Here is a 24,927-nt window from a genome sequence, read left to right as displayed (position 1 = left end):
CTGAAGTTGAAAAGTGTCCCCGGATTCATTGAAAAAAAAATTTGGTAACCTTACGGCCTAAACGGCCTTCTCTTAAATAAGGATTTCATTGGTTTGCTGCATAAATTTCCCTGAATTTCTGGAACTGCTATAAATTTGTGTAATTTTATCATTCTAACCGGGTTGAACGTTTTGTGATTAGATGATAGAATGGGGGAAACAGTACACAACAGAAACTAGGATGCAAAACCTTACATTTCCATCATCTCTGTAAAGTATCTTGCTAGAATCTTGTACCACTGATTCTATCACTATGGAAAAAAATTAATGCAAACTCATTCTGTGCCAGTGTATTGTATACTTGAAACAACTGGCTGGAAAGCTTTTGCACCACATAAATTTATCTGGCTGCATAACTATCACTAATGCAAAGAAAATGCTGAATTGATAGTAAAAGAATAAATTAATATCTCTCTACTCCCACCCCTGGAGTGATGTCAAGCAGCAATATGGGTCATAAATTTGACAAGAGCAAGCATATGTAAAAGCTTTAACTTACCCATAAAATGTGAGGCGAAGGAATCCAATACGTTGCCCAAGTTTAAGCAGCTCTCCCTGTCTGCTGGCAGCTCCCGTTAAGAGCACGATCCCTGTCCTTTTAAGGGTGACCAGCCACTTGTATGCACTTTCATCACCGTGCAAGACCTCTTCAAAGGCCAGAGTTGGCAGCTGCAGATCAGAACCCCAGTATTGACGTTCTGTAGAAGCCACATTAAGAAAAGGGAATACACAAAGAAGTATTAATGATTATTACATTGTTAATGAGAAGTACTAATAATAAGTACTAATTAATGAGAAGTATTAATAAGATCTACTTATTTCAGCATTACAAACTGGAGTCTATCATCAGGACACACAGAGCTGAACAACTCCACTTAAAAGAGGACTCTTTCAACCCCTCACAGTGCCGCTGTAGCATTTTGTTAGCCTTACATGAAAACAATGCAGCCAGTCTTTTTTTGTACGGCTTCTGAAGGGCATCTGCGTCTGCCAAAGGGGAAAACGTTCCTCATTGTTAATGTATAGGGGATACTAAGTTCAAAAAGTAACCCCTGGGACATTTCCCAGGAAAGGACTTTGCTCTTTTACTGTGTGTACAGAATGCTGCCTATTGTATAAACAGACACAAGCTTTAAAAGCAATTCTAACAAGCCATTTACCTCTTGCGTTCTGAACCCACCCAAATAAAACCTATCCAGTCTAGCTGAAGATATTTTTTCTTTGTGTGCACAGCACTCCAAATCTGTCTTGTCTCAGATGTTTGCAAGTTGAAGGTTTTCAAGCACTAAGTTAAGAGGCAAGATGCTCCAGGTTCAGCCACTGTTACTGGAGCACGGAGAATGCAGGGGCTCAAAGAGCCTGTCTTCATGCTCTGCCTATATGCACCCCAAAGCAACTGAATTGTCACTGTTGCAGACAGGATGCTGGATTAAAAATGGACCCTTTACCTGATCAGGAAATGCTCTTTCTATGCTCACATGGAGCAAAACCCATGCACTTTCCCAGGGTTATTATTAATGTCTACTTTACTTTCAGTGATGCATGTGATGATTCAAGGTTTCCCGTGGAATTCTTGGTTTACCATCAGATGGTCTAAAACTGCTACTGGATCATGAATGGAAGAAAAGAGCCTTTACTGCAACTATCTATACAGCAGTAGCATAATGCAAGCAAAGATACACAGACCCAACAGAAGCAAACAAGCTAATTATGAGCACAATGTGTGTGGGTGTGCCAGCACATAAGTACATACAGACCACCCAAATGACTTGACTTCATTGGAAATTTTTCTCTATAATAAATTCTGGTAGCCAAGGAAACTTGCCAAGCATCCTTTGCCAATTACTTGATTGCTAAGCAGTTAGATTATGACAGGGGAAGCATATTTCCTACTGGTCTTCAGGAGAAATGAAGGACAAATTAAGACATGGCAGGGCAGTTATAGTTGCTTTAGTCACGCATTGGGTGAAGATTAAGCCATTCTCCATTTACAGCGAAATCAAAGCACATGGACTCTCCCCACTCCCGTTGTGCAGTCTCCTCATGGTTTGTCAAGCCCAAACACCTCTTCTCTGATACCAGAACTGATCTTGATTGGGAGGAAAAGGCTTGCATGGCAGACTGGAGGGAAAGTATGAGGTGAGCGATTCACTCCCCTGACTTGCACTCCCACCTCCTTCTTTATACATGAAAATTATATTCCATCCATCTGTCTGGGTTTCCCCAGCCACTCTGGGCTGCTTCCAACAAAAATTAAAAATACATTAAAACATCAGTCATTAAAAACTTCCCTAAACAGGGCTGCCTTCAGATGTCTTCTAAATGATGGGAGGGCCTTCCACAGGGCAGGCGCCACTACCAAAAAGGCCCTCTGCCTGGTTCCCTGTAACTTCGCTTCTCACAGTGAGGGAACCTCCTGAAGGCCCTCAGCGCTGGACCTCAATGTCCAGGGAGGATGATGGGGGTGGAGATGCTCCTTCAGGTATACTGGGCTGAGGTTGTTTAGGGCTTAAAAGGTCAGCACCAGCACTCTGAATTGTGCTTGGAAATGTACTGGGAGCCAATGTAGGTCTTTCAAGACCATTTAATTTAACTATTATGGCTGTCCCCAGGGCAAATGCTGATTGGCCCAGGATCCCCCAAGCACATGGAAAAGCTCTATGAGCATACATCAGAATGCATATAGACCTCTCTTTTGCAATTACTGAATATGTATCAGGCGGGGAGTGTGGCACATAACCAGGCTTATGAACACTTGCCCTGTCATATCGTGCAAAATAATAAGGATGAAAATGGTGTCTTCTGCTTTTTGTAAAAGTAAAAAAAAAAATTGAGTTAAACTAGTTGAAGCAGATGAAAGACTAAGGAAAAGGAAATTAATTAAAACAACCCCACTATTCATGGAAATTTCCCAAAGGATTATCTCAGAGCTGGTCACTGAAAAGATGATCCACAATGAAAAAAATGTGTTTCAAGGATTATTAAGAAAGAAAAGAAAAAACCCTTAAATGATAATGGCTGTCACTTTTAAAATAGCTATTCCAAGCTGCCATGTGGAAAAGCTAATGGAAGGCTCTAAGAACCATCTGCTTAAAATTGCTTAAAAGTTGAACCTTTCTAATCACAAAATTAATAATTATCCCCTGGTAAAAAGCAGAGTTTGCACTGCACATACGAACACCTTGTGGAATATTATCTGCTTGTTATCATCACTCTCCTCTTGCCAAGCCAAATAAGATTAAATAATTAAGGATATTCTGTGAGTTCCTTCAACTAAACAACAAGGAAAGACATCATTTAACATTCCAACTGCTACTGAGAAGTTACAGTTTGTGAGAACTCAGAGTGGTTGTTCGTAACCTACTGTGAATGGCTCCTCCCACTCCCTACACCAGCTCCTACCCCTTGCTCTGGGGCAGGGGCGCCAACTTGAATAAAATATGGGGAGGGGCAGGTAAGGCCTGCCCTGCACAATCAATCGCAAGATGTGGTGCATACATACCATTTGAATGGCAAAATCCATCAACTTGGGTAGGAGGGCTCAAATATTTTATGGGGGGGGGGGACAAAGGGACCTTGGCCCCTAGGAGTTGGCTCCTAAGCTCTGGGGGCAAGGGACCTTCTCTCAGCCCTTTGCCTGCCCTGGGATCTTCCCCAAACTCAGACCCAACAGCCCTCAATGCACTCAAACCACCTCCTTGGAACCTCAATCCAGTTCTCTGCCCCGCTTGCATGTTCAGAAGACAACCTACAGACAAGTGGAAAATCCACAGCTGAACTACGTGGCTGGACCTTTTCTGCAGAACATTCCTAAATCTACAAATGCTGTGGCAGAAGAAAATGGTCTCCAGTTCAATTATTAAACGTAGCTATTAAATCCAAGTTCTGTTTGGGAAAACAGACCAGCAGCAATAACTCTGCAGGCGTTGTTCGAGCCCACCATAAACTTAAAAGTGGTGGGTACTCAAGATTTTAAAGTTAACTTGGTTATTTATTTCACATGCTGTTTCTTGTGGCAGGTATGCATCTCAGTGTAGTCAGCAAAAGCTGCCCCGAGCAGACGACTGCAAGTAGTAAGAACAATTTTCTCCATTTGCAAGGTTTGCACTTTCCAACCACAGCTAGCATGTCTGATTCCTCTGGCTTAAGCCTGTTAGAGGGAGAGTCCAAGAAACACAACGCACACATCCTAATGTAAACCATCCACACAAACCATCTTTCTATCTGACTTTGTGTTTCTAAGAAGCTGCAGCATGACTGACAAGTTGCTGATTTCCCCCAAAAATATTCCTAAAATGAAGAAAACACAGTGTGGTCCTTGAGGAGAAATGTAATCACACCTTATTAAATTCCTTAGCAAATCTGCTCCAACACACATTTTGCTTAGTGCTGGACTCAATAAACCGTGGTTGCTTCATTATAAACAAAGAATGGCTCTTCATGAGGGGAACGGAAAGTTGCTTCACAGATTAAGTCACTCTGACAGTGATAATTAAATTACAAAGCAAATCCAATAAAAGATAAATGTGTTTGCCTGATGCATAAGTCCTGTGAAAATTGATGGGTTCCACTGTATGCTTTATTTTCCAGTTTTTCTTGTCTTCCCTTATTTATTTGATTTGGCTCCTGAGGTCCCAGGAGCAGAACCCCATTCAGTGGGATGCTTCCGCTGGTGGGACGGGAAATTATTTTCATAGATTCCACCTTCTCCCTACAGTTGCTGGAAGACTTACTCCAGAGCACTTGAGGACCCTCCAGAAGAGCGTGTGTGGCTACAGGGAAAAGAGGAATGAGTGAAAATCACCTCCTTTCTCCTTCCATGAGATGGAGTCTTAGCTGGATCAAAGTCTCTTCCACAAAGCCATTGTAACAAGGAGAGTTGGTTAGGCTTAGATCTGTAGTCCTCTCCACTACTGACAAGGGGCCAGCCCAATACATTTTGTAGCCTGAGGTGAAGGACAAGATGGCCTCTTCTTCTAATCCATGTACGGAAACTGACAACTGGTAGCTGAATATTACTTTAACACCGACAACAGGTTAGCTTCTATTCTCTGCACCCGAGGGTAGCAGACTAGTTTAGAGATGGTAGGCCTGGCTATATGGCACAGACAGTTCCGTCTTTCAACACCTCACCTTACTACTATTACCACCACCACTCTTGGGTAAAGTTGTATTCATTTTCTTGGCCATTCTTTGTTTGCAAGCACTCTACAAAATGAAAAATTACTACCTGGAAATGAGGGAAGAAGTGGTTACATCATTATGTCCATTATGACATTTCTAACACTCATGTATTATTGCTTAGAATGTTTCTATAAAAGGGGGCATAGTTTTCTTGACTGGTGACTGAAAGGCTTCCACACTGAGCACTGACTGTGATATACCAGGCTTTGTTCACTCATTTTTAACAGGGAATCCGCATGTGTTTCTCCTCCATTTTTCCAGACTTCAGAAAATCCAACTTCATTTTTTAACTCTATGATCCCAAGTGTTGATGACCTTTTGCACTGTCATTCTGGCCTGTATTGATTCCTCTGGCCATTTGCTTCTCAGTTAACTGTTTTCCTCTTGAGGAACCTTTACTCATTCCTTTTCGAAATAGCATTATTTTTGTATCTGCTTCAGATACTGCTGTATTTTTGTATTTTCTGCCCCACCCCCAATGGCAGTGCAGGCATAACCATCACAGAAAGCGCATTGAAAGAAGATTGTACAACAAAATTATATCATCCCCTTCCAAAAAAGCAACAACAGTTGGGGCTGGAGAAAGAGGACTGTCCATTTGGCTGCAAAGGGTTAGAAGTCAGGAAACAGACTTACAATTCCACTTCCAGATTAAAGCAGAACAGTAATGACTGGAGGCTGCTAAATGGGTGCACATCTTGAACAAACATCAACAACAATAAAAATCATAATAGTTGAATCTGCAGCTATTTTCCAACAGCAGAGAAGAATAAAAAACGCAGCTCACATAAACATCCATTGTAGCTAGCCTAAACAAAATGTCTCAACAGCATGCCTCAATGGGCCAAGCGCTTCAAAATCTGGCAAATGACAAATGTTAACCAATTCCATAGATACAGGCTGAATGCAACAGAAAGTCATGATAGCACCTGAGTGGCTGACAGGGTTCATAGGAACATAAGAATTCTGCAGATATTCTTCTAGAGAATGGAAATTCACCATCCAGCATGGAAAGCGTTAAAGATGATTATCTTTCAGATTTACAAACACTTTTATTGAAAATAACTCAGCAACTTTTATTGAAAATAACTCAGTGCTCTGATGGTGTTTCCTGCTTGGCAGGGGGTTGGACTCGATGGCCCTTGTGGTCTCTTCCAACTCTATGATTCTATGATTCTATGAAATACCAGGTCAAAGCAGTATGTACAACATGCCTTTCCCTAAAATGTTGAAATAACTGGCTGTCCAAAAGAATAGCTTTGTCCCACAGAACACTATATGAGATGTAACAATAAAGTGTTTTCTAAAATGCTTAAATGCTGGAAAAACAGCATTTGTGCCTAGCTATGCACTATTCTGCCATAGGGCTTTTCTAAATGACAGACTGGATTTGACTTTACCCTTCAAACTGTTGCCAAATCATTAATATTTAAAAAGTTTATTATCTGCAATGAAATTAAAGAATTTACAAAAAATGAAGTCCTTATGTATGTATATGCATAAATACATTTGAAAGGTAATAATATATAACTTTACACTAAATGTAAACTAACAGATAAACATATCATTATACGTACATTATGATATATCCTCAATAAAGTGTATGGCTTTAATGAATCCTGTGTTATACCGTTTCAATATTGAATAAATAAGCTTCATTTTTCAATAAACTTTTTGTCTTTTTGTCTTCCTTCTCTTATCCAGTTTCACCATATAAAGCATATCTCATACTCTAATCAGTCACAAGTCAATAGATGGTGAAGCAGAGTATTTAAACAGATGCCAAATTAAAAGGGCATTCCGTCTTCTGTCGCCAAGAAAGATTTCTGGAATATGGTTTGCATTCGCAAAGAAACACACAATTATGTTAGCTTTGTTCTGCTGATTTGCATAACAAGTGGAAAATAGTGTCACATAAATATGCAGTCACCACTTATTATTGTTCTGATAATTTTTGTTTCTGTTAACTTATGAAGCATCTAATGACTGGCATTGTATACCACCCAAGGGCTTTGTCAACTCAGCTTACACTTTGCTTTTTAATCCACCCCCCAAAAAAGATTGCTATTCTAATCCTGATTATTACCCTCTCCCATACTCAAACAGACCTGTCTATCCATCAGCCTGTGGAATTTGATCTCAACAATTTTCCTTCCTTCAATGAAGAGAGCACATTATTCCATTAAAAAAAAAAATCAAGAGTAGCTGCAGCTTGAAAATCTATTAAGCAGCAGCTCTAAACAGGGACTGTGTTCCATGCCAGCGTTCCCTGCTGGTAAACCACCCCATTCACATTATTCATTATTCTACCATTTCATCATGGTACATATATTGTTTCCACTACTTAACCACAATCAGTAGAATTTCCACATTGCTACTGTAGCACAGGGTTGAAGGTTACAAATTGTGGCAATGGAGTTGCTCAGAAATGCTAAAAAGACAGGCCAGGAATGCTCTGACAAGCTTACTTCTCACATCCAAAGCAGCCTTCAAATTGTTGCAGTGGGGAAAAACCTGTTTATTTTTCATACAATTTGCAGGAAACTTTAATAGCTTAGATTTCAGAAGGAAGTCCAATAGTGTTCATTCATGCCTTCAAAATTATTTTTTTTACCACTGCTGATGAAAAACAGATCTATGTACTATGAAGAAAAGGAACACACACTTTCCAGGAGACTGCATGGACCATAGACTTATCAATGAGCTATAACCGCTTTTCACATTTCTCAAGAATGTGTCATTCATTAGATGGACTGATAATATCAAGGTTTTCCCCTCTGGACACTATCAGCTTGATATTGATTGAAGTAGACATGCAAAGACTAGCATATTAAGCAGAAAAACTCTTTTACCCAGTAGTCTAACCATTAAAAAAAGAGAATGTAATGGGAGTTTTTCATATGAGGAGTGCATTCAGACATTTGATTCTCCCACTCTATTATCTTTTTAGATGCCTTTACATTGTCCAAGTATCATATGTATGCAGTACAGACGGTATAGACACAATATACTGTAACTTTCTTTCTATGTTTATGTAAGCGGACAAAATTCAGTGTTGTAAGGCTGGAGAGGAAGGGCCCCATGACTCCCAAGAGACAAGAAGTGTTTGGTTCTCTCCATCTTACAAAAAAAAAAAAAAAAAAATCTCCCTTGAACTACATAATTCAAGCTTCCATCTGTGTATAAAGTCAGAGCAAAATTCCAAAAAGCTGATCCCTTTCAGCAACGATTTCCTTTCCTGGAACTCATTTCAAGAACATTGTGCAAATGTACAGGCTAACAGAGGCAGTTTATATTATTCAATTAAAACATTTAGGAGCAGTTTTCTTCATCTCTTTCAGGAGAAATCCAGATTTCTGAATTGTGAACAGCTCTGCCTGGGTAACAAAATAGCTCCTGTGTTATGTATTTTCTCTGAGTCCTCCCCACCCCCATGTTTTGAGGATTGAGCAAAACAAGAATGCAGAACTGCCTCCAAATAACAGCATGGGATCTGTTTACTAATTGGAGCATAATTCTGCGTAATGTGTGTGTACGCTGCCCAGAGCAGCAGCCTTGCACTTTTCTGAGAAATTTGCTTATTTCCAGTACTAACACTATTTTATGTAGTCTGCCTAGAGGTTTTCGTTGATTAAGTGATATATAAATCATGTTACATTCATATAATGATGACATCCTAGCCAACTCTCTGTGTATAATAAAGTGCACAATGCAGTCCCTTGGTTAAATACTAGATGAAAAAGATAGGAGGAATGATCAAGTTAGATAAAATATGTGACGCCCTTTATCACTGATATATAAAATTCTGTTGTTATTAAAAATGGATTCCAGATCAATTGAGAATGGGGTTCCCTTAGTGCATTTACTACAGAAATGGTACGAATCTCTACCTGATAGAAATAATTCTTCCTGCATTTTTGCTCTTGCTTGTTCAGAAAAACATCTCTTCTTCAACCATTCAGCCTCAAATTCACTGGTGTGGTCATCTGGCCATACAATGCATACCTTAGTCCACAAAACAGAAAGAGACATACATTGAAAGCAGACCAGAATAATCCAAGAAGCATTTTATTTGCTTTGCTGTTTTTTCTTCTTTGTTTTGTTGGATTGGACTTCTAACTCATAATGAAAGCAACTGGCATGTGGTCTTGTTATGTGTGTGCAATCCTACACATGTTTAATTGGAAGGTGGTTCCATTAATTTAGCAGGCCTTTCTCCCTAGTAAGTGTGTTTAGGATTGTAGCCTAATAACCTCTTTCACTCTGAAGAGTTTGTATAGTGCAATGCTATGCATGCTTATTCAAAACTAAGTCCCACTGTGTTCAGTGAGCCTTATTCCCAGGTAAGCAGCATTAAATCACTAGAACAAAATGGTTCTACATATGGAGATTAATATATTATATGAAAACAGCTTCTCTCTCTCTCTCTCTCTCTCTCTCTCTCTCTCACACACACACACACACATTACCTTTTTCTCCCTCTGTGCCAAAGTGACATTCTTGGCCCCAACATTGACATCCAGATTTTCAAGAAGCAGTTTGCGTGCTTTAGCAGAGTGCAGGAAGCACTCGGGGCACTGGCAATTGTCTCGCAGCCACACAGAAGGGTAAAGGCTCTTGCTCCCATCTTCCCAGTGGACACAGATAAACTGATTTGCCTCCAGAGCTTCCACTTTATGGATGGCTGCACTCGTGTTGAAGGCCTGAGCCGTCTGCGTTGTCCCCGGCATTGAATGCTGCCAAGGCCTCCTGCTCAGGGAGAAATGTTTTTGATGGCTGTGCTTGCCGTTTTGTGCTTGCAGCAGAGTTCGAGAACAGTCTTGGTGGACTTTGGTTCTTAACAAGTATTTAGCGATTGAAGTCCACATCTTTCCTTTTCCTTGTTTGATCTTCAGTACAGTAAGGCCTTTTCACCCTGTGAAATCTCTCTCCAGGTCAGTGCTGTAAGAATAAAGCATACTGATGAAAGGCAAGAAGGAAGAAAAGGGATTCTGTTCAAAAGAATGTTACTTCTGGTCCCTGTCACCCTTTCATTCTGGCACATAATGTCTCCATTTCCCCCAATCCCCTTGAAGTTCTGATCAAGTGGGTTTTGGGGGGGGGGAGAAAGAAAAAAGTGTTAGCTTTGTACTGTATGCCTCAAAATTTGGACCCCAATACAAAAAGTCTGACAGAACCATGGTTTTGGAGAGCAGCAGATGTTGCAATCCCAAACAATTTTAAAGGAAATATTATTAGCTGTTCCAAAAGAAATAATTTGCACCCATTGGTTCCTCTCCATGCCCATAATATTGGATCAGCTGACACATCTGGCAAGTGTGGGTCCCTCAACGATCTGTTGCAACCACTTTTCTCTCACAGATCTACAGATACTGCATTTGAACCTTAGAAAATGAGGCTCTGTTTATAGTGGGTGAGATTCAACTAATGAGCCATGTCAGCCAAAGCCCTATTCTAGGACTTCCACTTGCACAATGGGCTTTCTTTCCTCTCTTCCTCCTGTGCCCCTGAAATTGTCTTAGGGTGTGGGGTGGAGAGAACTCATGGGGAGTAACACACAGGGGTAAGAGAAGGGAGATAATCTGAAATGTTTGCTCTGATTGATCCATATAGGCTTAGTACAACAATGAATTCCTCCTATTGCTGCTCAGAGGAATTCTTAACCAGCAACACATTTGTCTATAGGTGCTTTCACTCCTAACACCATTACAGAAGTTAAATTTACCCACTTGCAAAGCCACAATTAATAGTGCTTCTGTGAGCTTACAGATACACAGACAAGATTCATTTTTGAGATGCGAAAGCGATCCAATCTCATGAAGCATCATCCAAGTACTTGTGGCCAGGGTCACGGTGAACATGCCATTTCAGCCATCCCTTATGACAGCCTCTGCTGACCTGCTGACCTCCATCTGCAGAAGGCTACAATTCCCAACAGCTCCAGCCAGCACAGCTGGAGTCTACAACAGCTGGAGGGGAACCAGGTTGGCGCAGACTGCCTTATGAAATGGTTTAAAAGCACGGATTCGCTCAAGAAGTGGTCACAATCGACTTTATATATTCATTTATTTCATCTCATTTATGAATCACTTCCCATGAAACATCCCAAAGTGATTAGCAACAAAAACATCAACAATAAAACACACACATCAAAACAATTTCAATTCCAATTCAGATGCAGATGCAGACTGGGATAAGAAGGTCTACTTATGTTTTTCCTTGCAACACCACAACGTAACCACATATTTTATTATTATAGTATATTACAATTATACTACTATTATTATAGTCAATATATTAAGCATCCAGAAAACAATCCCCTTGTACACATGTCCTTCCATATGGACAAACAGGTAGTCAAAACATGCACACATAGACACTCTATTCCTCCCTTTCATATGCACATAGACAAGGACCATGCAGATGCACACATGAATAAAGGATGCTCTCATCCTCAATTTGGCAGCAGCTGTAGCTGCTGCTGCTGCTGCCTACTTCAGGCACCTGTGGCTGGCAGTCAGTAGGTTGGAGCAAGGGAAGGAGCTGACCATCTGGGCACCTCCTTGCTTTTTTCAATAGAGTAGCCCAGGCTAGGAGACAACAAACACACACGGCATGCAGCAGCACGGAGCTACACACATCACTGCTGCTTCAGAGACTCCCCTGACAAAAACAATAGCAATACCTATATTGAGGGGGGAAATGAATGGAAAACAGGGCAAGGAAACCAACTTCCACTCCTCTCACCCTACAACTGGGGGATTGCAGTGGCAGCAGCAAAAGCCTCAAAACCAGTCAGGCCCATAGTTTTCCAGATGGCTGGCAACTCTCTCCTGCTGCTGGTTTCTCAATTAATAACAGATGGGGGAACACACATTTATAATGCTAGTCTGTCTAAGGTTCAAAGGAAGAACCATTTTTTCCTGGAAAAATCACAAGGTTGAACTTTCCAGTATCCCCTTACCCCAGTTAGCTGGGGTGACCAGGAGCTGCCAAAACTAAAGGATGGGGCGGGGGAGAGAGAAAAGCTTAAGAATGATGAGATCTGAAAACATAATAAATGTACATTCCTATTGGCCTCATGGTCATGCAGCCTGTCGGAGCCAATAACTTTAATTTTTCATGCTTATCACTGCAAGCCGCAAAAGAGAACTGCTGACTGCATGTAAGTGGCATGTTGTTTACCCGCATCGTTCCATAACAGGGAAAGTATGCGCTAATATCTGTGCTCTCCCTGGGATGAAGCATTGCACCTGGCTGATTCTTTTTGCTGTTGTTCCCATCTGAAACCCTAAGCCAGTCCAGTCATCTTCAACCCACCTTTTCACTCAGCCTTGCCAAACCAATTCTCTGTTCTATCTCTGCCTCTTTTCTCCAGGCCTTTGCCTTCTCTGCTCCACTTGTGTTTCCCAATATTCTGCTTTCTTTCCCTGCAATGACTACTCAACGTAACTGCCTATTTCCCCTTCCTTCTTTTAGCCTCTTGGGATCCCTGTATGCTGCTTCTCCAACCTCCCAGGCCTTCTCTACTTTCACGTTTCACACCTCTATACTTCAGTTTGTAGTGATCGAAGAATCCCAACTTCTACTGCGGGGGTGAGGAAACTCTTTCAGCTTGAATGTCACATTCCCTTCTGGGTGGACACATGCCAAAGCTGGGTGGGGCCAGAGGCTAAAGGAGGTGGAGCAATGAATGTAAATTTTATCTTTGTACAGTAGGCTAGTTTCCATACACCTACATGCCACTTTCTAGCCTCCATCCAGGGAAGCAAGAGGCATTATCAGAATTCTAGGGCACACATCATCCATACAAAAAAACCCACACTCAAGAAGAGTGCAAAGCAAGGTCAATGACGGGTGTGTCATGGGAAGAGGGGCTGTGGCTGAAGAGACGAAGCTAGGGGAAGAGTCCCAAGGGCCTGATAGCGAGGCTTGAAGGGCTGCGTTACCAAGCAAAAGTCTTTCAAATGCTTTGTTTCCAGACCTTTGCAATAGACTTGGACCTAGGAGTATACCACGTTTCAGCTTTTTATTTGTGGCAGAAATACCAAGGCAGGAGCATCCTTGTACATGTAACTAGTCCAAAAAATATTGACATTTTTGCAGCTGTGAAAAGGAATAAAATCCAGCTCTCTGGACCACATTTCTATTGTGTCTTCCACTGAAACTGGGCAGAGTGAACATCAAAGGAAAACCATTGATTTATTCCAGCTGAAGAATGGCTCATCACACAGCAAGAAGATAATTTGTGACCGAATTTTATATTACATGTTTACCAGGCTATAAATTCTTAAAATATTCACTGATGCTTAGATAGTTACATTTGAAGCAGACCGCAAGTACATATTTTCATACTTTACCATAATCCTGCTTCAAATCATTGCACAAAAATTTAAATCCTTTTAAGTGGGGCAAGCAATTAATGATCCGCCCACCTTCCTTGTCTATTTGACGCAAAGCAAATGCACAGAACAAAATTAATCTACACCAGACACATGAACTAGCTTCAACTAATGGCAGTTTCAAATAAACCAACACATTTAATTCTCCAGTGTAGTGTAGTGGTTAAGAGCGGTAGTCTCGTAATCTGGGGAACCGGGTTCGTGTCTCCGCTCCTCCACATGCAGCTGCTGGGTGACCTTGGGCTAGTCACACTTCTTTGAAGTCTTTCAGCCCCACTCACCTCACAGAGTGCTTGTTGTGGGGAAGGAAGGGAAAGGAGAATGTTAGCTGCTTTGAGTCTTCTTCGGGAAGTGATAAAGCGGGATATCAAATCCAAACTCCTCCTCCTCCTCCTCTTCTTTATTTCCAATCCTGGTGCTGTAGCTTACTTCCAAGGAATAAGGACAGCTGCTTGCAGGTATGCAAAGGATGATCTTTGCAGATAAGGGATGGATGGGGTACTACCACAAAGTTTCATTAGCAGCTCTTATTCAGGTAGCTTTGGGGGGGCATGCCAATTTTGGAGGGGTTGTTGTTGTTTTAATCCCTTTATCCACAAATCTTGATCAGCTACTCACTAAAAAATAACAGTGCATTTAGCCTCAGGGTCCATAAAGAGAGAAGAAGCAGTGATGTGGAGTTGGGAATTTTTCCTGCAGAAAATTTTCCATTTCTTAAATTCATTAGTAGCAATAAATGGGTGTCAATTGCAAATGAATGGGGCTGTCAATATCTTAGTCAAACTTGGCAGTTCTAAACTGTTTGTTTCAATTACTTAAAATACAGTTGTACCTTGGATCCTGAACGCCTTGGTACTTGGGCATTTTGGCTCCCAAATACCACAAACCCGGAAGTGAGTGTTCTGGTTTGTGAACATTCTTTGGAACACAAATGTCCAATGGGGTTTCTGTAGCTTCCTGCAGCCAATCTTAAGCCATGGTTTGGTTTCCGAACATTTTGGAAGTCGAACAGACTTCCGGAACGGATTCCGTTTGACTTCCAAGGTACAACTGTACTGTTACGGGTTTGCAAGGGGGCAAGGATTCCCTCAAATTCCTGGGTGCAAGGTTCTCCCCATAATTTCTGAAATTAGTAAATGTGGGGTTTGATCAATGGATTTAGCAAGGCCTTAAAAAGTTAGTCAAAGCAGCTTCCTTAGGAGCTGGGTTTAGAGAGGTGCCATTCAAGAACAATGACAGGTAATAACAGAATCATTACCTGGACAAAAGGTGAGAGATTCAGCATCAGGCTGCCTGGATTACAGGGGGTGAGATGTCACCACAGGAAAAAGTGCCTTTTGAAGGAGACTTTTGAAACAGAGGTTGCCAGGGCAACGGGGAGAGGATGCTTGAAGCTGAAGGGAAGGAATTGTTCTCTGCAAAGGCTGCTGTGAAGAAGGAGGAAGCAGGCAAAACACGCATGCTGGCTGAGAGAGTCTGCACTAGGAGACCAGGGGCTATGGCTGGCTGATGCTTTGGAACCAAGCTTACTGAAGCTATGAGAGGAGTAATGAGAGACACTCTTGGGGTGTGATATTCTGCAACCCCCATACCAACATTCAGGTGTAAATATATATAAACCATATTTTTTAAAGACACTACTCTCTGCTGTGCTTTGATTTCCCAATGGATACACAACTCTGGTTAGGAGCCATGACCCCTGGAATCTTGCTACCACTCGACAGAGATTGGGGTGGCCTATAATGATACATATAAAACAGACATGCTCACCGAGGTCACTCTAGAACAGGAATATCTAACCTGATGCCTGTGACAAACATACGGCCCCCAGTGTTTTCAGTCTCCCTCCCAAATCTGTCATTTAAAAAAGAAGTTTAAAAAAGGAATTTTAATTTTTTTTACTGTTCCAATGGGTCACCCACTGTGACACCCCTATGCCAAAAGGATCTTTGGGGGCTCCCAATTCCTTTTTAAAAGTTTTATTGATTGCTCCTATATGTGCCCCACTGTGACAATGTGATGTCAAAAGTTTTGGAAGAAACTTGAAAAGTAGTCCTACAACTCTGCCTTTTAATGCATATTTTAGCAATACCCGTGAGATTGGATTGCACATATAAACACCCAAATCACCACACCATTCAACTTCCAACAGTATTATTTCGATCCCTTATGAATGATCACACAATGTATTTTTAATACCTCTTTTGAATGATTAAAGGCTGAAAAGATAAACTTTGCAAGCTTACAAAAAAGAATGGTCGTGCATCCAAGCAGTAAAGATGTTTTGCATTTTTGTTCACTGAAACACGCTCATGTAAGCATTCAGTTGATGGTATCAAAAGACAGCAGAACCAACAGGGTCACACTCCTCTTGCCTAGCTCTGGACTCTAGTTCCACGCACCAAAGCAACCAAGGCTATTTCAGTCCTAAAACCAGGCATAGCAAAATGTGCCTTAAACACAAAGAGCAGGCTTCACCTAACTAGTCCTACTAGTGGAAGCCCACACAAGGGCATGCACTAGTGCAACAGGGTTTTCTTCCCCTTTCCTTCCCCTGCACCCCCCACAATTGGCACGGGGTGTGTGTGTGTGGGAGAACCCCCAGCACAGCATGGGGGTGGTGTTCTGCCTGGCAAGCTGATGGAACAACTGCCATAGCACTACATTAAATTCATCCCAAAGTAAAATTAGAAGAAAGAGGACCGGGAGGGGGGTATGGGGAGAAAGCAAGGATGCCAAGATCTGACCATTAAAGGAAGTGGGAGTTCAAAATATATGAGGTGAGATTTAAAATGTCTAGCTGAAATATGCTTTGACTATTCCCTCTTTACAAGGCAATATTTGGCACACTTGCGCTATTACAGTATTTCATACTTTTACTAGATTAAAACCATACTGACCTGGAAGACCACCTATGCCTGGGATATGTAGAAGCAACACTGTCAAATATTCTTTTATATAAGAGATCAGAAAAGGGTCAGTTTTGTTAAAAGGATGGGTAATTTTATTACCAGTAACTCTCTAGTTAAATACAAATAAACCAAATTATTGCATTCTAGGGGATTAGCCAATTGCTGATGAGGTCAGGAAAAAGAAAAATCTCTGTATTACAAAGCCAGTTACAATTCTCTTTCATTAAAAGTTTTTGGAAGAGAAACTTAGGCTATGTACACATTACCATTTAATTCGGATCAAGTGTGCTACCATCCCCGGTGTTTGAAGCTGAGTAAATGTAACATTATAGCCACAATCCATATGTATCCTGTAGTGTCTTGTTGCAATGATATGGAAACAAATTAGGTAATGTACATTGGGTGAAAATGTGCTAAATACCCCGTGATCCTAGTAATATCCTGTATGGATATAATGCAAGCTCCAGCCCACTTATTCTGGAACACTAACATAGACATTGGCAGAATTCCTGTTGAGTAAAAGGGTTGTGCATCACAACCTCACTTTGTAAAGAACTCACCTTAAACAACCTCTCATCCTAAGAAGACACCAAACCCAGAGTCTACAAGAAATCCCTTCATATTAAAACATAACCGGCAGTAAACACATTCCATGCATTTTATTCTGATAACCATGTTTACCAAGGAATAGATGAATTCATGGTGGCTGGAAAGTTTTTAAGACCTGACACAGACAGCTTGTTCCCAGTCCTGCCCTGTCCTGCCATATTTCTACCCAATTCAGTGCTAAGGAACAGCTCTGTAAGATGCTAATGCTGTTTCAGGCACAGGAGGAAATTCTGAACTGCCACAAACATCCAGTGTTGAGATGTTGTGGTGGGCTAGCGGTAGTGATGCCCCGTCCTCAAAGAAGCATTTCAGAATCCGAAATTTAATTTATAATTTGAGAGGTGCAGAGGGCTTGCTCAAATTTGATTAGACGTCACACCTCATGACCTGGAAGCCTTGATCTCTGATTTTCAGTAACTGAAATGATGAGATTCCTGAGAGGTGAAGAAAAGCTACTTGAAGATGTTCATTTATAGTGCAATCTTAAGTACAGGAAGCTGGCGGGACAGACACCAGTTCAAGTTAAGTCAGCATCCCTGCAGTGAAATAATTTTGATCTACACATTTCTCAAAAAACCTTTCACAGATCAGTTACATGACCTGGCAAACCAGGTGAAATGTACACTGCCAAAAGGTTTTGTAAGTCTCTCCTTGCCCTGTCCACAACTCTGAAATACTTGTATTGGGGAACTTACACTGGCATGTGCTCTGGTGGCTTAAGTTCCGTTGGCTGAGACCCAGCTCAGCCAGACTGAGGGAGATACACAGTTGTATCCCTGGTGGAGTTGGGAAGGGTGAGTTATGCTGGCGTAGCTGAGCCAGGACAGCTGAAGATCCACCTTTTCCAAACTTGCTCATCCTGACAGGTCTTGGGTTTGGATTGCACTGTTATTTATAATTGCATTGCATGTTCCAGGTTGGATCCATGACAATGATTCAAAACAAACACACACGAAAACAAGGCCCCACCATTTCCCACAGTTATCATACCATATGGCTGTCTCGCACAAGGGTCATTTGGCTACCTGCATCATTGTGCAAAATGGAGAGGCGTTTACCATACACAACATATGTGTAGCATAAGCCTGAATACGGGACTCATTGTTTTAGTCTGAAAATGACTCACTTGCTTCCTATCATCTTGCTTACTGAATACAAATATGTTCACATAGTGTGGTTCCTTATGCACCTGCACACAAGTAGCATCAAGTCTGGGACAGCCCAAAAGTTTGCGTAAGTGCAAAAAAGGGAGGGGCACTGAGGTACCTAAGTGTGGAAGGGGGGACACCCAAAAGCAGAACAGAGAGTACTGAAAAAGTTTTGTATGGGCTGGCTGACTAGGACAGGGGGAATGGAAAAGGGGGGAACGTAATGGTGTGTGATAAAAGGCAAGGTTGGAAGCTGGCCAGGCCCCTGAGCATGCACACTCCATTTGCAAGATTTTGCGCCACCCCATGCCTCTTCTACGGCTCCCTCTGTATATGGAGTGGGTTTGTACCAGGGAAATGCTCATGGCTGCCTCAGCCCAGGCTCACCCATGGGAGGTTCCTATCTCCTCAGCAGCTTTTCTACAAGGTCTGTTGTACAAGGTTTTCCTCTACATGCAGGTCCCGATGCCCCCGAAAGAACCCAATAGTGGGGGTGGTGGGGGTTTCCACTGGTTCCCCCACCCCTTTCGCAGGAGTTAAGACTGCAAGCCCAGCTGCACTTTATTTGGGAATAGGTCCCCGCTGAATTCTGCAGGACTTGCCGCCGAGTTAACTTTCGGAGAGGACCGTGCTAGCAAGCAGTTGAGGAATAGGATCCTCCTCCCTCCCTCCCTCCCCCCACCCGCGACGAGGCCAAAAAGGAGGAGCCACCCATGAACTCTGCCCGAAAGCGCCTGCCAGCGGCGACGCAGCCACCTTCGGCCTCCCGAGCCACAGGCTGAGCTTTCCAAACAGCGCGCGCGGGCTGCGGCGGGTGGGAGGGAGGGAGGGCTCCTTACCTGCCTGGCGCTACAGCTGGGCAAAGCCGGCCAACTGGGTCCTCCCACCGCCGCCGGCTTCGGCCGAGGCAGGGAAGGAACGGCGCAGGCAGGCAGGCAGGCAGGCAAGCCGCAGCAGAGGAGGCGAAGGTCAGTTCGCCGGCTCGCCCTCAAAGACCAGCTGCAAAGGCGGTAGGCGGTGATTCAGTTGCGCGCGCGCGCGCGCGCGCACGCACCCCTTCTCGTTTGGGAAGGTATGCGCGCCGGAGAGAGAAACTCAAAGCGCAGGGCATGCCGGGATATGTTTTTAGTGCTGCTCCTAAACCTGTTGCTTGGAAGGAGGTGCCGTCAGCAACGATAGAGTTAAAGATAGACACCCTTCGAGGCCGCATCCCGCGAGCCAGGAAAGCCCGCGGGCGACCGGCTGGAGGAATAGGAATCTCTCCGTTCCTTGAGAGGGCTTTTCAGCCCCGGGGCCGCATTGCCTTCTAAGCAACCTTCCTCGGGCCATATACCAGTGGTGGGTGGCGCCAGAGGCAAAAAAAGAGAGTGGCAGGGTGGTGTAGTGGTTAGAGCATCGGATTAGGATCTGGGGTCCCCACTAGGCCGTGGGGCCAGTCGCTGCCCCTCTGCTTAATCTGCCTGGCAGGGTTTGTTTGCGAAGATAAAATGGGGAAGGGAAAACCATGAGCACCACCTTGAGCTCATTGGAGAAAGAGGTAGGATGTAAATGTAATAAATAAAGTAAAAGGTCCATTTTTATCTCTATACAATAGACTGGTTTTACACCCTTCTGTTTCTGGACAAGCAAGAATCCATCCCGTTCAAGCACACAGGGAGAAGGGTGTGTGGAGAGCCAGATAGAGAGGCTTAGGATTTGGCCTTGGGAAGGTTCCCCCCCCCCCCCGGCTTTGTACAGCAAGAGCACCTCATCTCATTCTGGGTGGCACTGAACAGGCCTGTGAATGTGGGGAGCATAAAATGATTGCAGGGAACAGCTGCCCTCTCACTTTTCCTCTGGAAAGGGAGAATTGGGAGAAAGGGAGAAAGCACTAGCTCAGAGGCAAAGCGCAGCTCACAACATGGAAGGCTGATACCCCCCCCCCCCCGCTATACTTCCCAGTAGCAGAGGCAACCTCTACAACTTTCTCTTGTTATGTCTTTATACCTGTATTCAGATTGCACCATGTGTTTAACTATATAGGATCTAAATTTCCAATGTAATTCCTATGTAGAATTTCAGAGGCTTCTAGGCTACTCACTCTAGCCCCCTGCTAGAGGAAGGTAATCCAGAACTAGAACAACCCCCACAGATGACCATCTACTCAGCTTGAAGATATGTAATGACGATAACCAATAAGATCCCTAGGTTCTATTGTTCAGTTGTTTTCCACGAAGAAGTTTCTCCTAGCATTCAGCCATAATCTAGCCTAAGTTCATATAGCAGAGCTATAGACGTGCAGCGCAAATCTCCAGTAGATGTCACAAAATTGGAAAGTGCAAAAACTTGTCTTCTCTTTTTAACACAATACAGCCAAGATAAAGAAACTGGTAATTGCACGACTTTGCAATTCAATGTTCAGCTCTTGCAAATTCATAATTCATTGCTCCTCAGACGTACACTAGTTGATTTCACAGCCAATAAGACAAACTATTATGGCTTTGCATAAGTGCAGAATTAAGGAACAGCACACTGTGGAGTTGCAAGTAGTGAAATCAAGCTCCAAGTATCAACACCACCAAGTGTAAAGCCTATTCATCAGTGTTACACCAGAAATAACGTATGGAATATCTCCAGTGTTTTAATACTGTCAAGCCAACGTCTTTATCAAAGACTGCAACATTTTACTTGGATTTAAGAATGGGTAGTGTGATTGATGGAAACAGGAGCAGATGTAGTAGAGAACTTAAAAGACTGTTTTGTGAATTAGATTTTAACAGCCATTTTGGCAACAAGACTGGAAAATTAATTCATACTCAGTTTTGTTACGTATAGGAAATTAAATATTTGGATTGGTAGCTCTATTCTATAAGACCCAGTGCTGTAATCTGTTCATAATATGTCTTAATTCTGTTCTGTAAGTCACATATAAAAAAGGTAACTTTATAAAGAAAGTTGACTTTGCCTAAGTCATATATAGGTATAAAAGGTAAAAGACCCCTGGATGGTTAGGTCCAGTCAAAGGTGACTGTGGGGTGGGGTGCTCCTCTCGCTTCAGGCTGAGGGAGCTGGCATTTGTCCACAGACAGCTTTCTGGGTCATGTGACCAGCATGACTAAACTGCTTCTGGTGCAACAACACATGGCAGAAGCTAGAGCGCATGGAAATGCCGTTTACCTCCCTGCCACAGTGGTACATATTTTTCTATTTCCGTTGGTATGCTTTCAAACTGCTAGGTTGGTAAAAGCTGGAACAGAGCAACAGGTGCTCATCTCACCACGCGGATTTGAACTGCTGACCTTCTGATTGGCAAGCCCAAGAGGCTCAGTGGTTTAGACAACAGCACCACCCACTAATAATAATAGTAATAATAATAATAATAATTTTTATTCATACCCCGCCCATCTGGCTGGGCTTTCCCACTCTGGGAGGCTTCCAAAAAATATATTAAACTACTGTAATACATCAAACATTAAAAGCTTCCCTAAACAGGGCTGTCTTCAGATGTCTTCTAAAAGTCAGGTAGTAGTTGTTCTCTTTGACATCTGGTGGGAGGGCATTCCACAGGGAGGGTGCCACTACCGAGAAGGCCCTCTGCCTAGTTCCCTGTAACTTGGCTTCTCGCAGTGAGGGAACCGCCAGAAGGCCCTCGGTGCTGGACCTCAGTGTCTGGGTAGAACGATGGGGGTGGAGACGCTCCTTCAGATATACTGGACCGAGGCCGTTTAGGGCTTTAAAGGTCAGCACCAACACTTTGAATTGTGCTCGGAAACGTACTGGGAGCCAATGTAGGTCTTTCAAGACTGGTGTTATATGGTCTCGGCAGCCGCTCCCAGTCACCAGTCTAGCTGCCGCATTCTGGATTAGTTGTAGTCACCTTCAAAGGTAGCCCCACGTAGAGCGCATTGCAGTAGTCCAAGCGGGAGATAACCAGAGCATGCACCACTCTGGCAAGGCAGTCCGCAGGCAGATAGGGTCTCAGCCTACGTACCAGATGGAGCTGGTAAACAGGCACATTTGACCTGTGCCTCCATGGACAGCTGTGAGTCCAAAATGACTCCCAGGCTGCGCACCTGGTCCTTCAGGGGCACAGTTACCCCATTCAGGACCAGGGAATCCTCCACACCTGCCTGCCTCCTGCCCCCCCCCAAAACAGTACTTCTGTCTTGTCAGGATTCAACCTCAATCTGTTAGCCGCAATCCATCCTCCAACCACCTCCAGATACTCACACAGGACCTTTACCGCCTTCACTGGTTCTGATTTAAAAGAGAGGTAGAGCTGGGTATCATCCGCATACTGATGAACACCCAGCCCAAACCCCCTGATGATCTCTCCCAGTGGCTGCATATAGATGTTGAAAAGCATGGGGGAGAGGACAGAACCCTGAGGCACCCCACAAGTGAGACCCCAGGGGTCTGAACACTCATCCCCCCCCACTTTCTGAACATGGCCCAGGAGGAAGGAGCGGAACCACTGTATGACAGTGCCCCCAGCTCCCAGCCCCTCAAGATGGTCCAGAAGGATGTTATGGTTGATGGTATCAAACGCCGCTGAGAGAGCCAGCAGAACTAGGAAATAGCTCTCACCTTTGTCCCTAGCCCACCGGAGATCACCAACCAGTGCAACCAAGGCAGTTTCAGTCCCATGATGAGGCCTGAATGCCGACTGGATTCCCTCTAAGTCTAGATGGCATCTAGTATAGATGGCAAAATGCATTGGAAAATGTGGGATAACACTTGCTTTGATGCAACATCATCTAACCTCCCCACAACCAAATCTGAATGAATGCTCATTAAGTAGCCGGTGTCATCCAATCTAGCAAATAAACCGGAATGAATGCTCAGTAATCAGGTCATATGAAAGTGCCCTGCCTTTCTATATACCATGCTTCCTATAGCACACAGACTACACAAATTGTCTACTTATAGGGGTGGAGACAGTGATAATGAAACAGCAAGGAGAGACTTCAACCAATTCCAGTCTAATGAAGTATTGCCAGCATTTCATTTTAAATTCTCATGAAATACACTCTCAAATTGTAGTAATTAATTCTGAAAAAAATGAAAGAAAATATTTCAAAACGAATTGAGTGAGGATAGAAATCTTGGAGTTAAACATTTCTGCAGCTCCAGATGTAATTCTGAAACAAATTTAAGTCAGCAGTGTTTGCTTGATTGATGCATCCTATGGAATGTATAATGGGTGTTGCATGAGATCCAAGTGGAAAAGAATCTTATCCAACTGAAATAAAGCACACTCCTTTCTAGATTACATAATAACTCAGCAAAACTATGACTCATTACCATTATCCTTCTATTTTCTGACTGCTTGTAAAATGGAACTTTAAAATAGAAATATCCAAAGTAATGTGTAATGAAAATCTGGAACTCGTTTCCTTTACAGTGCACTACGTGTTTTTGTTACTGTCACAATATCATTTTACAGAAAGGTTAATTTACTTATTCCATCCAGCCCCACGTTGGCCATCATAACAACCCAATTAAGCGGGAGTGCTTCAACATAAGGTTTTGTCCCATGTGCCTGCTACAGTTGCATGTAACAACTATTATATTTTTATACTGCTGTTTCTTCAGGGGTCTCAGGGCAGTGCACATGGCTTCTCCCCAGCACCACCCTGTTGCATGCCATGTAGTAGTAAATTAAGCAGGGACATGGCCCTGCCATGACTGAGCAGGGATCTGAAAACAGTTCCCCCTAGTCCAGCATTCCCCAACCTTGTGTCCTCCAGATGTTTTGGACTGCAACTGCCATTAGCCCCAGCTAGCATATGTTGAGTGGGACTGATGGGAGATGTAGTCCAAGGCATCTGGAGGGCACTAGGCTGGCGAGTACTGCTCTGGTCCCTATCTGACGCTCTATATCACACTGGCTCTCATGACAACTTACCTGGCATTACTTGCCTCAGTTTCCCACTCACACATTTTCAAGCTGTGGAAATTATGAAAATTGCCACCTAGAAGCTGCAGCTTCTAGTTATGTGTCACAGAGGAGCCTTAGACCATGTGACCTGTCCCATGGGAGAAATGAAGTAGGCGATTAATGTTAATCATCTGCTACACAGGGCATTTCTTAAGAATGTGCTCCTGCATGGTCACAACTGGATGGAATTTACTGTGCCGGAAAGTTCTGCTTCTAAAGGAACAAGTGCCACCCTGCTGGGACACATTTAGAAGAAAATTGTTTCATATGAAGACTTGGATGGAAAAACCATCTTACAATAACTTGGCTTTGTAATCACACCTGAGTATTGTCCACTAGTGTTGCAACAGCTTTGGTAAAGCAGTCAGTTGCCATGGATGAGCAAAGGATTCATTTTGGAGCATGATTATTCTTACAGTTGACCTTTTTAAAACTATTCTGTATATGATGGATCTTGAAACTTTGAAAAAAGGTTTTTAAAAACAAACAAAAATTGGTTAAGTGTTAGGAAAGTACCATAAGATTATGTGATCACTGAATTATGCAGTGATTTGGCTAATAGAGATAAAGAACTTGCTAAATTATGAGATATATGTAGGTGCTGTTTCTGTATAGCTCTATTCCACACTTTCCCCTGGCTTATGTAGGACTCATATGGGAGGTATCATGCCAAAGGCCTTCCCCTCAGCAATGCTAGGATGCTGGTGTGGTTC

General features: G+C 42.9%; 1 protein-coding gene across 2 annotated transcripts in view; it reads right to left on the bottom strand.

The window, feature by feature from the left end:
- Positions 1 to 24,332, bottom strand: part of BBOX1 (gamma-butyrobetaine hydroxylase 1) — a 36,168-nt gene extending 11,836 nt beyond the window's left edge. Inside the window, exons 1-4 of one of the 2 annotated variants that reach the window (XM_081835554.1) lie at positions 24,182 to 24,332; positions 9,693 to 10,164; positions 9,114 to 9,228; positions 539 to 737 (exon numbers count right to left, since the gene is read on the bottom strand). In XM_081835554.1, the coding sequence (XP_081691680.1) occupies positions 539 to 737; positions 9,114 to 9,228; positions 9,693 to 10,091 (713 nt within the window). In that variant the 5' untranslated portion in view covers positions 10,092 to 10,164; positions 24,182 to 24,332. Of the gene's footprint in view, positions 1 to 538; positions 738 to 9,113; positions 9,229 to 9,692; positions 10,165 to 19,133; positions 19,276 to 24,181 lie in introns of those variants that run through there. The other variant, XM_081835553.1, reaches the window with a different exon arrangement.
- Between the last annotated feature and the right edge of the window lie 595 nt (positions 24,333 to 24,927).

The sequence above is a fragment of the Podarcis erhardii genome (genome assembly GCF_964252035.2).
Source record: "Podarcis erhardii genome assembly, chromosome: 1".
Lineage (NCBI taxonomy): Eukaryota > Metazoa > Chordata > Lepidosauria > Squamata > Lacertidae > Podarcis > Podarcis erhardii.
This window is presented reverse-complemented; position numbering and strand designations above follow the sequence as displayed.